The 17,919-nt window shown below is 37.5% G+C and overlaps 1 protein-coding gene across 4 annotated transcripts in view; it reads left to right on the top strand.

Annotated features, from left to right (window-relative positions):
• USP24 (ubiquitin specific peptidase 24) overlaps positions 1-17,919 on the top strand; it is a 168,984-nt gene that overhangs the window by 29,547 nt on the left and 121,518 nt on the right. For 3 of the 4 annotated variants that reach the window (XM_049879351.1, XM_049879347.1, XM_049879350.1), the window contains exons 2-3: positions 16,240-16,405; positions 17,716-17,783. In XM_049879351.1, the coding sequence (XP_049735308.1) occupies positions 16,240-16,405; positions 17,716-17,783 (234 nt within the window). The remainder of the gene's footprint in view (positions 1-16,239; positions 16,406-17,715; positions 17,784-17,919) is intronic. The other variant, XM_049879349.1, reaches the window with a different exon arrangement.

Below are 17,919 nucleotides of genomic sequence, written 5' to 3'. Positions count from 1 at the left end.
ACCTGCCCTTTTACAACTGACTAATTTCACTCAGCATAATGCCTTCTAGATTCCTCCATGTTACAAGATGTTTCACGGATTCATTGTTGTTCTTAATCGTTGCGTAGTATTCCATTATGAGAATTATCCATTCATCCATTGATGCGCACCTTGGTAGCTGCCATCTTTTTGCTATTGTAAACAGTGCTGTAATGAACATGGATGTGCATATATCTGTTCATGTGAAAGCACTTATTTCTCTAGGATATATTCCAGGGTATATGATTGCTGGATCATATGGTAGTAGTATTTCCAGCTTTTCGAGGAAGTGCCAAATCAATTTCCAAAGTGATTGTACCATTTTACATTCCCACCAGCTGTGTATAAGTGCTCTACAACCTCTCCAACATTTATTATTTTGTGTTTTTTAGATTAATGCCAGCCTTGTTTGGGGTGAGATGGAATCTCATTGTAGTTTTGATTTTCCTTTCTCTAATGGCTAGTGATCATGAGTATTTCCTCATGTATCTGTTAGCCATCTGAATGTCTTCTTTGGTGAAGTGCCTGTTCATACATATCCTTTGCCCATTTTTAAATTGGGTTGTCTTTTCGTTGTTGAGTTTTTGCAGCATCATGTAGATTTTAGAGATGATCAGATGTTGATCGGAATTGTCGTAGCCAAAAATTTTTCCCAGTCTATAGGTAATCTTTTTACTCTTTTGGTGAAGCCTTTGGATGAATATAAGTGTTTGATTTTTAGGAGTTCCCAGTTATCTAGTTTCTCCTTTGGTGTTTGTGCATTGTTAGTAATGTTTTGTATGCTGTTTATGCCATATATCAGGGCTCCTAGGGTTGTCTCTACTTTTTCTTCCATGATCTTTATTTTAGATTTTGTATTCAGGTCTTTGATCCGTTTTGAGTTAGTTTTTGTGCAGGATGTGAGGTAAGGCTCTTGTTTTTTTTTTTTCTTGCAGATGGATATCCAGTTAAGCCAGCCATTTGTTAAAGAGGCTGTCTTTTCCCCATTTAACAGACTTTGAGACTTGTCAAATATCAGCTGCTCATAAGTGGATGGATTTATGTCTGGATTCTCAATTCTGTTCCATTGGTCTGTATATGTGTTGTTGTACCAATACCGGGCTGTTTTGACTCCTGTGGCAGTATAATATGTTCTAAAATCAGGCAGTGTGAGACCTCCCATTTTTTCTTTTTCAGTGATTCTTCACTTATCCGGGGCCTCTTTCCTTACCACATGAAGATGGTGATTTGTTTCTCCATGTCATTAAAAAATATCATTGGTATGTGGATCAGGATTGCATTGTTTCTATAGATTGCTTTGGTAGAATAGACATTTTTACAACGTTGAGTCTTCCTATCCATGAGCAAGGTATGTTTTTCCACTTATGTAGGTCTTTCTTGGTTTCTTACAGTAGTGTCTTGTAGTTTTCTTTGTATAGGTCTCTTACATCTCTGGTTAGGTTTATTCCTAAGCATTTTAACTTCCTGGGGTCTATTGTAAATGGTATTGATTTAGTGATCCCTTCTTCGACATTCTCTTTGTTGGTGTAGAGGAATCCAACTGATTTATGTATGTTCATCTTGTATCCTGATACTCTGCTGAACTCTTCTATTAGTTTCAGTAGTTTTCTTGAAGATACTTTAGGGTTTTCTGTGTATAAGATCATGTCATCTGCAAATAGAGATACTTTTACTTCTTTGCCAATCCGGTTGCCCTTTATTTCTTTATCGAGCCTAATTGCTCTGGCTAGGACCTCCAGCACAATGTTTAATCATAGTGATAAAGGGCTTCCTTGTTTGGTTCCTGTTCTCAAGGAGAATGCTTTCAGACTCTCTGCATTTAGGATGATGTTGGCTGTTGGCTTTGTATAAATGCCCTTTATTATGTTGAGGAATTTCCCTTCTATTCCTATTTTGCTGAGAGTTTTTATCATGAATGGGTGCTGGACTTTGTCAGATGCTTTGTCTGCATCAATTGATAAGATCATGTGGTTCTTGTCATTTATTTATGTGATGGATTACATTGATTGTTTTTCTAATGTTGAACCATCCCTACATGCCTGGTATGAATCCCGCTTGGTCATGGTGAATTATTTTTTTGATATGTTGTTGAATTCAATTGGCTAGAATTTTGTTGAAGATTTTTGTGTTTAAGTTCATGAGGGATACAGGCCTGTAATTTTTTGTGGTGTCTTTACCCAGTTTTGGTATCAGGGAAATGTTGGCTTCATACAATGAGTTTGGGAGTATTCAGTTCGTTTCTATGCTCTGAAATACCTTTAGTGTAGTAGTGGTGTTAAATCTTCTCTGAAAGTTTGGTAGAATTCTTGGTGCAGCCGTCCAAGCCGGGCTTTTTCTTGTTGGGAGTTTTTAAATTACCTTTTCAATCTCTTCTTTTGTTATGGATTTATTTGGTTGTTCAACCTCTGTGTTAGTTTAGGTAGGTAGTGTGTTTCTAGAAATTTACCCATATCTTACAGGTTTTCAAATTTGTTAAGAGTACAGTTTTTCATAGTAATCTGATATAATTCTTTTATTCAGTTGGTTCCGTTGTGATATTGCCCATCTCATTTCTTATTCAGGTTATTTGCTTCGTTTCCTGTTTTTCTTTTCTTAGTCTTCAGTGGTTTATCAATTTTGTTAATCTTTTCAAAGAACCAGCTCTTGGTCTCGTTAACTCTTTCAGTTGTTTTTCTGTTCTCTGTTTCATTTAATTCTGCTCTAATTTTTATTATTAGCCTTCTTCTGGTTCCAGATGGTTTCTTTTGTTGCTCTCTTTCTATTTGTTCAAGATGTAGGGATAATTATTGGAATTTGGCCCTTCTTTTTGGATTGTGCATTTATTGCTATAAATTGACCTCTGAGGACGTCTTAAGCTGTGTCCCAAAGGTTTTGATATGAAGTGTTTTCATTCTCATTTGATTCCATGAATTTTTTTATTCTGTCCTTAATTTCTTCTGTAACCCAGTATTTTTTGAGCAAGGTGTTGTTCAGTTTCCAAGTGTTTGATTTCTTTTCCCTGCTTTTTCTGTTACTAATTTCTACTTTTATGTCCTTATGGTCAGAGAAGATGTTTTGTAATATTTTGATGTTTTTGGATTCTGTTAAGGCTTGCTTTATGACCTAATATGTGATCTATTCTAGAGAACGTTCTGTGTGCGTTGGATTGAAAGTATACTTGTCTGCTGTTGGGTGGAGTGTTCTGTATGTGTCTATGAGGTCAGGTTTGTTGATTGCGGCATTTAAATCTTCCATGTTATTATTAAACTTCTTCCTGGATGTCCTGTCCTTCACCAAAAGTAGTGTGTTGAAGTCTCCTGCTATAATTGTGGAGCTGTCTATCTCGCTTTTCAGTGCTGTTAGAGTTCGTTTTATGTATCTTGCAGCCCTGTCATTGGGTACATAAATATTTAATATGACTATATCCTCCTGGTATATTGTCCCTTTAATCGTTATATAGTGTCCTTCCTTTTCCTTTGTGGTGAATTTAACTTTAAAGTCGGTTTTGTCAGAAATTAATATTGCCGCTCTTGCTCTTTTTAATAATTTTTATTGTGCTTTAAGTGAAAGTTTACAAATCAAGTCAGTCTGTCACATATAAACTTATATACTCCTTATTCCATACTCCCACTTACTCTCCCCCTGATGAGTCAGCCCGCTCCCTCCTTCCAGTCTCTCCTTTCATGACAATTTTGCCAGTTTCTAACCCTCTCTACCCTCCTATCTCCCCTCCCCACAGGAGATGCCAACACAGTCTCAAGTGTCCACCTGATACAAGTAGCTAACTCTTCGTCAGCATCTCTCTCCAATCCATTGTCCAGTCCTTTCCATGTCTGATGAGTTGTCTTGGGGAATGGTTCCTGTCCTGGGCCAACAGAAGGTTTGGGGACCATGACCGCCGGGATTCCTCTAGTCTCAGTCAGACCATTAAGTCTGGTCTTTTTATGAGAATTTGGGGTCTGCATCCCACTGATCTCCTGCTCCCTCAGGGGTTCTCTGTTGTGCTCCCTGTCAGGGCAGTCATCGGTTGTGGCCGGGCACCATCTAGTTCTTCTGGTCTCAGGCTGATATAAGTCTCTGGTTCATGTGGCCCTTTCTGTCTCTTGGGCTCATAGTTATCGTGTGACCTTGGTGTTCTTCATTCTCCTTTGATCCAGGTGGGTTGAGATCAATTGATGCATCTTAGATGGCTGCTTGTTAGCATTTAAGACCCCAGACGCCACATTTCAAAGTGGGATGGCTTGCTCTTTTTTGATTGTTTTTTCCTTGATGTATTTTTTTCCATCCTTTGTGTTTTTGTTTATTTGTGTCTTTAAGTCTAAGATGTGTCTCTTGTAGGCAGCATATAGACGGATCGTGTTTTTTTATCCATTCTGCCACTCTCTGTCTCTTTATTGGTGCATTTAGTCCATTTACATTCAGCGTAATTATGGGTGGGTATGAGTTTAGTGCTGTCATTTTGATGTCTTTTTTTGTGTGTTGTTGACAGCTTCCTTTTTCTGCTTAATTTTTTGTTCTGTGTAGTTTATATATTGTCTTTTCCTCTTTTTCATTGTTGTTGATTGTTTTTGCTGAGTCTTTATGGTTTTCTTCTATTTTATTTTGATACGTAGGCTTGTTAGTCCCCTTTGTGGTTACCTTATTATTTACCTCTATTTTTCTAAGTTTAAACCAAAGTTTTATCCTCTCCATATATGACTACATTTTTTAGTCCTTCTTTTCATCTTTTGCATAATGATATCTCTTGTTCCCTGTTTTGAACTTTTTTTAAATCTTGATTTATTGTTGTGATTTCTCTATCTGGGGTGATAATCTGGTCACTCTGTCCTACGTTCTGGTGTTGGGTTGTTATCCAGTGTTACTAGTTTTTTAACCAGAGGACTCCCTTTAATATTTCTTAGAGTTTTGGTTTAGTTTCTGCAAATTCCCTAAAATTCTGTTTATCTGGAAATGTCCTAATTTTGTATTCATGTTTGAGAGACAGTTTTGCTGGATATATGATTCTTGGCTGGCAATTTTTTTCCTTCAAGGTTTAATATGTGTCCTCCGATTGCCTTCTTTCCTGCATAGTTTCTGTGGAGTAGTCGAAGCTTATTCTTATTGACTCTCCTTTGTGTGTGACTTTTTGTTTATCCCTAGCCGCTCTTAAAATTCTCTCTATATCTTTGGTTTTGGCAAGTTTGATCATAATATGTCTTGGTGGCTTTCTTTTGTGATCTACATTGTGTGGGGTTCAATGAGCATCTTGGATAGGTATGTTCCCATCTTTCCTGATATCAGGGAAGTTTTCTGCCAAGAAATCTTCAACAATTCTTTCGTATTTTCTGTTTTTCCTCGCTGTTCTGGTACTCCAGTCACTCGTAGGTTTTTTCTCTTGGTAGAGTGCCACATGATTCTTAGGGTTTCTTCATTTTTTTTAATTCTTTTATCCAATTTTTCTTTGAGTATATTGTGAAGTGTTTTCCTTGCATCTCACTAATTCTGACTTCCATTTCCTCACTTCTGCTCCTCTGACTTTCTATCGAGTTGTCTAATACTGAAATTTTATTGTTAATCTTCTGTATTTCTGATTGTTGTTTCTCTGTGGATTCTTGCAGCCTATTAAATTTTTAATTATGCTCTTGAATAACCTTCTTAGTTTCCTTGACTGCTTTATCTTTGTGTTCCTTGGCTTGTGCTTCGTTTTGCCCGATCTCCTTCCTGATGCCTTGAAGAGTTCTGTATATTAATCTTTTGTATTCTACCTCTGCTAATTCCAGGAAACTAATCTCATCCAGAAGATTCCTTGATTTTTTGTTTTGGGAGCTTGTTTAAGTGATCATGGTCTGCTTTATGTGATTTGGTATTCACTCTTGTCTCCGAGCCATCTATAAGTTATTGTATTAATTTGTTTTATATTTGCTTACTGTGTCCTAGCTTCCTGCTTTGTTTTGTTTTGATATACCCAGATAGGCTGCTTGAGTGAGCTATCTTGATTATTAGAGCCTTTGAAGCTCTAATGTCCTGTCACCAGATGGTTAGAGCTGTTACTAGGTATATGTGCCTAGGGGTCCATTCACTTTTCTTGTATGGATTTAGTTCAGGTGTCTGTGTAGTCGTTCACCAAGTAGGTGGTGCGGGCTCTCACATACGGCCTTAGAGGAGCAGTGGTGGTTGGTGTATGCACAGGTATCTGGTTATAGTAGGGGATCACACTCAGCAAAATAATTTTTTTCCCCCATTTTGTTAATTTGTTCATTCTCCAAGGCAGGAGAATGGCTTAGGACACACAGCAGGACACATACCTATCTCAGCCCCAGGGAAATCGGCTGCCAGTGAAGGTGGCTCAAGGCCTGAGGCAGAGGGAGGAGGGATCCGATAAATGGGAGAGAGTTCTTTTGAAAGGTGTGCTTTTTGATCTGTGGGGTAAATTAGGTGCAAGCACTTACCTTTTGTCAAGAGCTGATTTTGGAGGTGTGAGTAGACTCTGCTGCTCACTCTCTATGTCTGAAGAAACCACATCCCAAACACTACTGCCAGCGCCTCTGCAGTTGTGCCAGAGGATCGGGGCTGGGGGGCAGTGGTTCCTGCTGAGTCAGGTCTGACAGCTCCTCGCTGCTTCTGAACTGTTTCTCCCTCCCCCTGTCACTCAGTCTGAGTTCTTAACTTTGCCTTTGATGTTCAGTGCTCCTAGCTTGTCATATATATAATCGATTTACTTGTTTGTTTGTTTGTTTTGTCGTAAGAGGGACCATCAGAAGTGTCTGACTCTTCCGCCATCTTAGCCCCAGCTCCTTAATCCACTTTTTTATAGCAGTTTTATTGAGATATAATTCACATACCATAAAGTTCACTCTTTAAAGCGCACATTTGCAGAGTTGTGCAACCATCACCAGTATTTAATTTTAGAACATTTTTATTTCTTCAAAAAGAAATGTTGTACAGTTAGCAGTTACTCCCAATTTCCCCTCCCTCCCAGCCTCTGGCAACTACTAATATACTTTCTTTGTCGATGGATTTGCTTTTTCTGAACGTTTCATATAATTGGAATCATATAATTGATCTATACCTGGCTTCTTTCGCTTGTCATAATGTTTTTGAGTTGATATTGTAACATGTATCAGTACTTTGTTCCTTTTTTAGGGCTAAATAATATTCCATTGAATGGATACTTAGCATTTTGTTTATCCATTCATCAGTTGATGGGCGTTTGGTTTTTTTTCCACTTTTTGGGTATTGTGAATAGTGCTGCATTGAACATTGGCGTACCACACGTATCTGTTTGCATTCCTGCTTTCAGTTCTTTTTATACATATACCTAGAAGTGGGATTACTGGATCGTATGACAATTCTGTGTTTAACTTTTTGAGGCGCTGCCCTGTATCATTTTGCAATCCCACCAGCAATCAATGAGGGTTCTTATTTCCTCACATCACACCTGTGCTGCTATGAACATTCAAGTACTAGTTTTCATTTGGACATGTGTTTTCATTTCTCTTGGGTATATACCAAGGAGTGTAATTGCTGGATCATATAATAACCCTATGATTAACTTATAAGGAACTGCTGAACTGTTTTGCAAAGTGTTGTTACCATTTTATAATCCCACTAACAACGTATGAGTCTTTCAGTTTCTCCACATCTTAACCAGTATTTGTTAATTGTCTTTTTTTAAATTTAGCTATCCAAGTATGTGTGGTATCTCGTTATGGTTTTGATTTGTGTGTCCCTGATGACTAACAATGGTAACTGTCTTTTCATGTGCTTATTGGCCATTTGTATATGTTCTTTGGAGACATGTCTACTGAAATCCTTTGCCCATTTTTTAATAATTGTGTTGTCTTTTTGTTGTTGAGTTGTGAGAGATCTTTTATATTTTAGAATCTAGTCTCTCTAGTCTCTTATCAGATACATGATTTGCAAATATTTTCTCCTATTCGGTACCTTTTCTTTGCACTGTCTTGATGGCATCCTTTGGTGCACAAAAGTTGACGAAGTTCAATTTATCTTTTTTTTCTATCACTCATGCTTTTGGTGTCATGTCTAAGAAACAGTGGTCTAGAGCAAGTTCACGAAGATTATTTCTGTGTTATATTTTTAGTTAATATTTGTATATGGTGTGAGGTTTGGGTTCAGTTTAATTCTTTTGCATGCAGATATCCTATTGTTCTAGCACTGTTTGTTGAAAAAACTGTTATTTCACTACTAAATTGTCTTCTCACCCTTTTTGAAAATAAATTGACCATAAATGGACTGTCAGTTCTTTTTCATTGGTCTATATGTTTATCCTTATGCCAATTCCATACTGCTTTACTATAGCTTTGTAGTGGAGTCCTGGGGTTTTGCAAATGGTTTATACACTCTGCTGCTAACTGAAAGGTTGACAGTTTGAGTCTGCTCAGATGCACCTTGATAGAAAAGCCTGGTGATCTACTTCTGGAAAATTGGCCATTGAAAACCCTGTCCTGCCCTGACACACAAGGAGTCACCATGAGTTGGAACTGATACACCAAGAACTGTTTTTTTTTTTTTTTTTTTGGTTAATCTTTATTATGTCCTTCCCTCTGTTTGCTTTGAGTTTAGTTTGCTCTTCTTTTTCTAGTCTCCTTAGATGAAAAGTTATTGATTTGAGATCTTTTTTAATAATAGACATTTATAGCTACAAATGTTCCTCTAAACTCTGCTTTAGCTTCATTCTATAAGTTTTGATATGTGTATTGTCATTTTTAGTCATCTCAAAGTATTTTCTAATTTTTCTTATGATTTCTTCTTTAGCACATTGTGTTGTGTAATTTCCATGTATTTGTGAATATTCCAGTTTTTCTTCTGTTACTGATTTCAGCGTCATTCCATTGTGATTGTTTAAGATACTTGTATGATTTATATCTTTTTAAGTAAGACTTGTTTTGTGGTCCAGAAGGTGGTCTGTCCTATATAACATTCCATGTACACTTGAGAAGCATATGTATTCTGCTGTTGTTGGGTGCAATGTTCTGTTTATGTTTGTTAGGTCTAGTTGGTTTTCAGTATTGTTTAAGTCTTCCTTGTTTATCTTCTGCCTAGTTGTTCCATTATCGAAAGCTAAGTATTAAATTCTGCAGCCATTACTGTTGAATTGTGTATTTCTCCCTTCAGTTCTATCAGTTTTTGCGCTTCATATATTTTGGGTCTCTGTTGTCAGTTGCGTAACCCAGTACCCAGTGCCGTTGAGTCGATTCCGACTCATAGCGACCCTATGGGTTTATAATTTTGTTGTGTCTTCCCAGTGGACTGATCCTTTCATCATTGTAAAGTACTCGTCTTTGTCTCTATTAAAATTTTTGTTGTAAAGTCTTTTTTTTTTTCCTGATATTGGTATAACCATTCCAACTCTTGATTATCATTAGCTTTGTTTATCTTTTTATTTTATTTCTTGCCATACTGATTTTTGTCATTATGAAGTACTCCTCTTGGTCTCTAGTAATATATTTCTTGTCTTAACATCTATGCTGTCTGGTGTCTGTATAGCCACTCCAGCTCCTGTATGTTTGCATGATAAGTCATTTTCCATCCTTCTATCTCAACCTATTTGTGTTTTGTAATCTAAAGTATGTCTGTTGTAAGCAGCGTATAGTTTAATTATGTTTTTTTTTTAATCCATTCTGCCAATATCTGCCTTCTGTTTAGAGTTTTTAGTCTATTTGCACTTAATACAATTACTAATGGAAACCCTGGTGGTGTAGTGGTTAAGAGCTTTGGCAGCTAACCAAAAGGTCGGCAGTTCGAATCCGCCAGGTGCTCCTTGGAAACCATATGGGGCAGTTCCACTCTGTCCTATAACGGTCCAGGATCCCTCGAAGACACTAAAAGTCCCTTATATAAAATGGTGTAGTATTTGCATATAACCTACGCACATCCTTCTGTATACTTTAAATCATCTCTAGATTACTTATAATACCTAACACAGTGTAAATGCTGTGTAAATAGTCGTTTCATCACAATTGAAGACTTGCTCTGGAAGGTAGTCTTTCTCTTATCTATGAGTTTCTTGAGCTCTTCGGGCAACACTGATGCTGTCTGGCCATCAGCAGGTGCCAGTTCTCCCGTGATCTTTAAGTTCTGAGGCTGTAGCCCTTTACATAGCTAGCCAGCCATCTCTTAATAGCCTTAAATTCCTTCCTCTCGCCCCCCTTAACACCCTCACGCTTAGCCCTTGAGGGATTGCTTTGACCACTTCATTGCTTTTTAGGAGCCATTTTTTCGCAGAAACAAAGGCTGCATAAATCACAGGTAGCAAGCGAATGAGACGTGAGGTGAACAGTGCTCAAACAACCAGTGCTGGAGAGAGACTGAGGATCTGTGAAATGGCAGGAGGCTACAGCAGGGTAGCCTAGACATCCCTTCATTTGTGTAGATCCAGCATGGTGCTGGCACACACAAATTCAAGTTTTGCTTTTTGGAACTTCCTCTTTTTTTTTCTCAAATATTTTTGATCCATGGTTGGTTGAATCCACGAACGCAGAGTCTGTGGATATGGAAGGCTGACTGTATATTAGTTATTTTCCTAGTGGTTGCCCTGGAGTTTACAGTTAACATCTTAACTCATAACAGTCTAGATTAATACCAACTTAATTTCAATAGCATACAAAAACTTTTCTCTGATAAAGCTATGTTTCCTCCCTGCTACTTTGTGCTATTATTGTCATACAAATTATATCTTTAAACATTATAAACCCATTAACACAGTTTTGTAATTATTGCCTTATGCAGCTGTCTTTTCAAGCAGACAAAAAAAAAAGAGAAAATGGTGAGGGCTGTGGCACTGGTGAGAGTGGGGTTAATTTCATATTGGTGAATTTTTGAGAAAAGCTTCTTTAAAGAAAAAGCTTTTACTAGAAAAATATTTATTAAAATGTAATAGTCTTTTTAAATGGTGAAATTAATGGTGATTTTAAATACTTGCTTATTCATATTTTCTGAATTTTTTACAGTGAACATCTATCACTTATTTGGTAATTTAAAACAAAAACATGAAATTACTTAGAAACCAAATTATGTTATGGAATGAAATGAGCTTCTTAAGTAGAGCATAATTAGTATAATTTAACTGTAATTAGTATTTCTAACCACTATTTTTTTATCTTAACCCATTGCCATCAAGTCAATCTCGACTCATAGTGACCCTATAGGACAGAGTAGAACTGCCCCATAGGATTTCCAAGGAGCAGCTGGTTGATTTGAACTGCTGACCTTTTGGTTAGCAGCCACACACTTAACCACTGTGCCACCGGAGCTCCTTTTTGATGTTAGGTGAATCTTTACTTCTCATTCATGAGGTTCTTCATATGTAAAATATTAATACTGGATTTTCTTAGATTCTGTCTGACTCCAAATGTTATGGTTTTATATGTTTATTCATCTAAATTGTTTTAATGTTAATTTTGAAATATTTCAATTTTATAGAAAAGATGCAAAAATAGTGTAACCTTCATTTATGCTCTCTAAATGTTAACATTTTGTCTTTTTCTCTCTGTGTGTACATATATAATAATGTGTTTTTGTGTGTGTGTATTTGTGTTGTTTTTCCTAAACTGAGAGTAAGTTATAGACATGCTGTACCTTTACCCCTAAATACTTCAATGTGTATGTCCTAAAAACACTGTAAAACCAAAAGAAAAACCAAACTCATTGCCGTCAAGTTGATTCTGACTCATAGTGACCCTGTAGGACAGTAGAACTGCCCCATAGAGTTTCCAGCGCTGTAATCTTTACAGAAGCAGACTGCCACATCTTTCTCCTGTGGAGCAGCTGGTAGGTTTGAACCGCTGACCTTTATTTCAATTAACAGCCAAGCACTTTAACCACTGTACTACCAGGGCCCCTTAAATGTACAGGACAGTTATCAAAATCAGGAAATTAATACTGATACAATACTAAATTCTTTTGAAAAAAGCCCAAAGTAAAATTAAATAAAAATTCCTGTTTCAAGATTTAACCCAGAATCTCATGTTGCATTTAGCAAGTATGCAATTTTGACTATCCTACTAATATTTGGGTCTCTTGAGGGCCCTTTAAGTATAATTGATTTATTTACAGAGTTTGTAGATTAATTGTATTTCTGAAAAGTGTTGTATGTCAAAAACTACGTTTTCCCCATGCATTTTGATTCTAAACCTACTTAATCTACCATCCCCTAGCCCTTAGTTTACATTGTTTTCTACTCCTGTTTTTGTGTTTAATTATCTTGTTTTTCATCCTAATTTAGCCACATATCTGAAAATATAGCCTGTGTTGAATTCTTTAGCTATTTGGTTGATCATTGATAAAAAAAAAAAAAAAAAAAATTGATCATTGATAATGGGACTGAAATTAGCTTTCTTCTCTTTGCTTTATTATTCTTCATATGTGTGATTCTTTCCTTCATTGAGATTAAAGATGATTTTTTTAAAATGAGATGATGAGCGTGAATTGTGAAAATCTTCAGATTTTCAAAGAAATCAGAGTAGAGTGGTATCACTAGAGGGGTGTATGGGAGTGTAGACTGCACCAGGTGACACCCTCGGGGGGGGGGGGTGACATCAAAATGACTGTCTAAAATTTTTTGCAGTGTTCAACAGAAATTTATTCTTTTTCACAAAAATATCCCTGTAGTATATTTTTACACAAATAATGCAGACCTTCTGTGTTTGTTTGCGAATCATGCACCCCCCACCCCCCCCCCCCGCCACGAAGTACTTTTGTATGCGCTGCTGTAAAAAATTAGCATAGTGTGCTTAGGAAAATACCTCGTGGCGGGAGGGTGCAGGATTGGCAAACAAATGTGGAAGGCACAGGGTTATTTGTGTAAAACTACGGTAGTGAATTACAACAACAAAAATTTTTCATAAGCCCAGCTTTCATGTATCAATATACCTACAAGGCTAAAACTCTGTGCTAACTTACTTTTTTAACCTTCTAATGTGCTAAAAAAAAAAAAAAATTCTTTTTTTACTGTGCTCAGGTCAGCGCTGTCATTATTACCCAGTTGCAGTGAGCTTCAAATCATGAGGTTTTGTCTGCAGGCACTACAAGCAGGTGCTGTTGTTTTCATTGTTGCCCGTGTTTTCATGGTTGCTGATTTTGTCAAATTTTCTGGTGTTTTAGCTACAGTATCTTGGTTATTAGAATTATGTCAATAACTTTTTTGAGATTGAAGTGGTAATTAAAGGAAAAGAAGTGATGTATGAGAATTACAATTTCGAAGTAACATTAGTACAAAAAACATTACTAAGAATTCTGTATGGTCTGGTACAGGAGAAGGCCCATGGTGGGGGAGTGACACCATGAGTTACTGAATGGGTGACACCAAACCTAGTGATGCCACTGTAGAGTAGGTATTAGGCAGTTTTTTGGGAAGGTCCTGTTTACTTTATTACAAATTAACATGTTGAGAATTGATGGGAAGTCTGGCAGCTATCCCTTTGATAGTTGAAACTTTGCATTAATTAATTTTTCATTTAAATATTCATTAAATACCTTTGTGTTAGTTACCAGGTTCTGGGGATACAAAACCCAAAAAACCAAACCTGTTGCTGTAGAGTTGATTCCAGCTTATAGCAACCCTGTGAGACAGAGTAGAACTGCCCCATAGGGTTTCCCAGGAGCAGCTGGTGGATTTGAACTGCCGACCTTTTGGTGAGCAGCCAAGCTCTTAACCACTGCACAACCAAGTTTCCTCTGGGAATTCAGAGATGACCAAAACAGACAGGATCCATGCCCTGGTGAAGGTTGGTTAATGGGGACAAACATTAAATAAATCACAAATAAATATAAAATTACATCTTTGAGAAGTGCTATGAAGGGAGGTTCAGAATGTCAGTAATTGTAGGAACTGACCTAATTTAAAAGTTCTAGAGAGGCTTCTGAGTAAATAATCAATACAAGGCTGATCCTGAAAATGTGGAGATAACTCATATTCCCACTTTCCCACTTCCCCACTTCGTCGTCCTGATGCTAGCCACCCATGTGGCACCTTCTCTCTCTGACCCTAACCACCCAGAGCTGGGTTTTTGTAAGTTAGGACACTGTCCTTCCAGCCCCTGCCAAATAGGCAAACTCCAGCCTCTGCTGGCCCTCACTGCCCCTGGTGGGTTTGATAATTCGATAGAAGGACTCGCAGAACTCACGGAGACTGCTTATGCTTTTAGTTACTCATTAATTACAACCAGAAAGGATACAGCAAAAAGATGTATCAGGCAAGGGCTGGGAGAAGTCCTGGCAGCACGAGACTTTCAGGCTTCCACTGTCCTCAGGGATGTGCCACCTTCTCCTGTTCACCACTTCAGGAAACCTGAAAGAGGAAGTTCCAGGGTCCTTTGTAAGTCATTGAGACCTCAGTGTATATGCATGACTGGAGCCTTGATACATATACATGAATCAGTCCATATGTATGATTGATGCCATCGTGTCATTTCCTTTTCTGAGGTTTGCTGCCAGGGTGGGGCCTGTTTAGCCCCTACTCATTTGCACATGTTTCTATGTTTACCTGGCTATTTTAGAAAACAAAGGAGGATCTTGATTGCTGGAGAATTCCAAGAGCTATTTGTTTTCCAGAAACCAGAGACAAAATCCAAATAAAGCTCTTTATCCCATGCAGCTTCCTTGAAAGATTTAAGGATGTAGAGGTGTTAAGTAAGGAGCTCTGGTGAGGTGCCCCCTCCAGCCACTTAGTAGGAAAAAAGATCTAGTAATCTGCTCCCATAAAGATTATGTTCTGGGAAACCCTATGGGGCAGTTCTACACTGTCCTTTAGGGTCCTTATGAGCCCAGAGTTGACTGCAGCGCACCCAACGACAATAGGAACTAAGTAAGTTAAAGAGGTGGAAGGGTAAGTTCAGGAATAGTGGCATAAAACAACTGCTAATTACGTGCATAGATTCTGTGGATATGGGGGGAGGGGTTCAGACAGCACAGGTGAGACAGTTTATCTCTGCTCTATGATACCTAGGGCTTCAGCTGGAAGACTAGATGGCAGGGTGTGACTTGATGACTGGAGGCTGGATTTATCTGAAGGCTCTCGTTCACTGGCCTTCAGGTGCTATGCTGGCTGTCAGGTGGGACCTGGTTTGTGCTGCTAGATGGATGCAGTGCCATTTCCTGAGTGGAGAACACCAGAAGTGGACCAGGATTGCCGAGGAAGGGTCATGAATTTGGTTTGGGGCACACGTTGAGTTTGAGAGTACTTCAAGATAGTTAAGAGAAGATGTCACTTAGGCAGTTGGATATGTGGATCTGAAGCTCAGAGGAGAACCTAAGCTAAAGATAAAAGTTGACAGTTCATCTGTAGATGGGAAGTAATGGAGGTTTGAGGTGTGCATGAGATTACCCAGGGAGATGATCTGGAGTGGGGAGAGAAGATGGCCTAGCACTGGACTTCCTAGTTTGAGGGATTCCAGTATATGCTGATCAGGAAGAAAAAGATGGACCAGAACAGGAGACAGAATAAGAACAGCCAGATTTGTGGAAGGAGAACAGGGAAGTATGTTTTCCTGGGAGGTAAAAGAAGGCATTTAAGAAGGGAGAGTGAGCACAAGATCAGATACTCTTGAGAAATAAGATAAGGACTGAAACATGTCCATTGGGTTTAATGATACAGAGTTTAGTGGTGACCTGAAAAATAACCACTTTTGGGGGGTTTTTGTTAGTTGCTGTCAAGTTGATTCCAACTCATGACGACCCCATGTGTGCTTAGAACTGCTCCATAGAATTTTCAAGGTTGTGACCTTTCACAAGCAGATCGCCAGCCTAGTCTTCTGAGGGACCTCTGGGTGGGTTCGAACCACCAACCTTTTGGCTAGCATTTGAGCCCTTAACCGTTGGAGCCACCCAAGAGCTCCTGAGTAGGGACTCTGGAGTCCAGATGGGTTTGGTGTGAGGAGTGAGTGACTGGTGAGGAGACAAAGACCGCAAATACAGATAACTCTTTGGAGAAATTAATTCCCTCAGTGAAAAAAGAGGGGAGGAGGATAGGATCACTGCAGGCGAAGGTAGATTTGGTATTTTATGAGATATTGAGAGAGTTTTGTGAAGAAAGAGAGGAAGTCACCTTCTGAGAGAAGGAGTAGGAATGCCAGAATGATAAAAATTCCTAAGATTTTAGATACACTTGGTGAAAAATGTGATAATGAGAAATGAAAGTGGAATCCACATTATTGGTATTAATAGCTGCCATTGATAAAATTTTTTAAAATTTAAAGTAATCATTTATTAGTTTATTTGCTTTTTATCCTAATCCTTTTTTGTCAGAAGAATGATGAAAATGGAAACTGCTCAGGAGAAGGAATTGAATTCCCTACAACAAATTTATATGAACTGGAAAGCCGTGTTTTGACTGATCAATGGTCCATCCCTTACAAGCGAGAAGAATCACTAGGCAAATGCCTGTTGGCATCCACTTACTTAGCACGACTTGGTAAGTTTTCAGACCTCAGATCCCATGAAAACATTTTTTGATAGGAGGCCTGAGTTTAATTCTAGCCCTTGTCATTGCCTGTCTTTGTAATCGTGGTCAGATTATTTAACCTCTTAGTCTTTGTTTATCCCCTGTAGAGTAAAAGCTTTGAACTAAACCAACTGTTTTCTTCTAGCTCTAATGGAGTGTAAAACTCTTTAAAGTATAATTGAAAAGCTTTATGGAAATCACAACTGACTTTTTCCACAGAAATTTGGGGTGCTTTAAATCTTAATTTAATGGTTTAATTTTTTTTTTTTTCCTAAGAGAAGAACATCATATTTATTTAGTAAACATTTGAGTGCTTATTAAGTACCTGGCACTGGCATAAACGCTTTACAAATATTAAACTAACAAAGTAATAAAATACTAGATTGGAAGCTTGTGTGTCAATATAAAGAAACTTCTGTACTGTAAATCTGTAAAAGAAAAAATATTTGTCATAGTGATTTCAGTTATAAAATGAAATGAATTGGGACTTTTTTGTGATTTTTTTTTTTCTTATTAAAGGTATGCCTAGTTTACTATCATGATTAAATGAGATACATTAAAAGGAAATATTTTGACTAAGATTTGTTTTAACTGTAAGCAATTTGCTTTTATGATTGTATTTATTATTGCCTTCTTGGCAGCAGCATTGACTGAGTGCCTGCTAGAATCTAGGTACTGTGCTAGGCAGTCAGTGAGAACAAGAACATGTGTCCAGTTTAATTATTCCTAGTGGGAAACAAAATTTGTTACTAGTTTTTTTTTTTTCAATGTGTTCTGTCCAAAGGATGATTTTTCAGTGGATTGATTTCATTGTTAGAAAGTATTTATCACTTTTTGCCTGCAAGGCACATTTCTGTTGTTTCATTACACAGTTCATCAGTAGGTTTTAGGGAAGGAGAGTGATGTGGGCATTTATTGGAGGAAAAAAAAAATTTTTTTTTTTTTTTTTAAGAGCTGTTTAGGGAAACAGTAGTGGCTGGCAAGTAGCTTCTGCTGGTCTTTCATTAGCCATTTAATCAGATCACTGAAGTTATTCTGACGTGGAAACATAAGATCAGCCATTGCAGTTCTAATTAGTATTTACTTAGCTAACACTGTGGTTGTTTCTCAGCCTGTTCCCTCACCAGAAAGTTTATATTCTGCTTTTAATAATCTCTGAAGAATCAGAGTTTCTATGATAAATAGTTTTATATGTATTCATTTTGAATGATTTATATATACTATTTCTATAAAGTACCTAAAATCTAAATAAGGTGTATCTTTTCATTTATTGTACTAAGGTCTTTGCGAGTCTGATGAGAATTGTAAAAGATTTATGGATAGGTGTATGCCTGAAGCATTTAAAAAGGTAAGAAAAATGTCCTAATCTGGTTTTTTAGTGGGAGTGAAGTTGGACAAGTTTTTTATTTTTGTTTTAGCTTTTTATGTGTGAGACCAGCTTATGCATTTTGTTCAACAGAGGAATCTTTTAATATGAAAAAAGT

This window comes from Elephas maximus, chromosome 3 (assembly GCF_024166365.1).
Source record: "Elephas maximus indicus isolate mEleMax1 chromosome 3, mEleMax1 primary haplotype, whole genome shotgun sequence".
In the NCBI taxonomy this organism is placed as follows: Eukaryota; Metazoa; Chordata; class Mammalia; order Proboscidea; family Elephantidae; genus Elephas; species Elephas maximus.
This window is presented reverse-complemented; position numbering and strand designations above follow the sequence as displayed.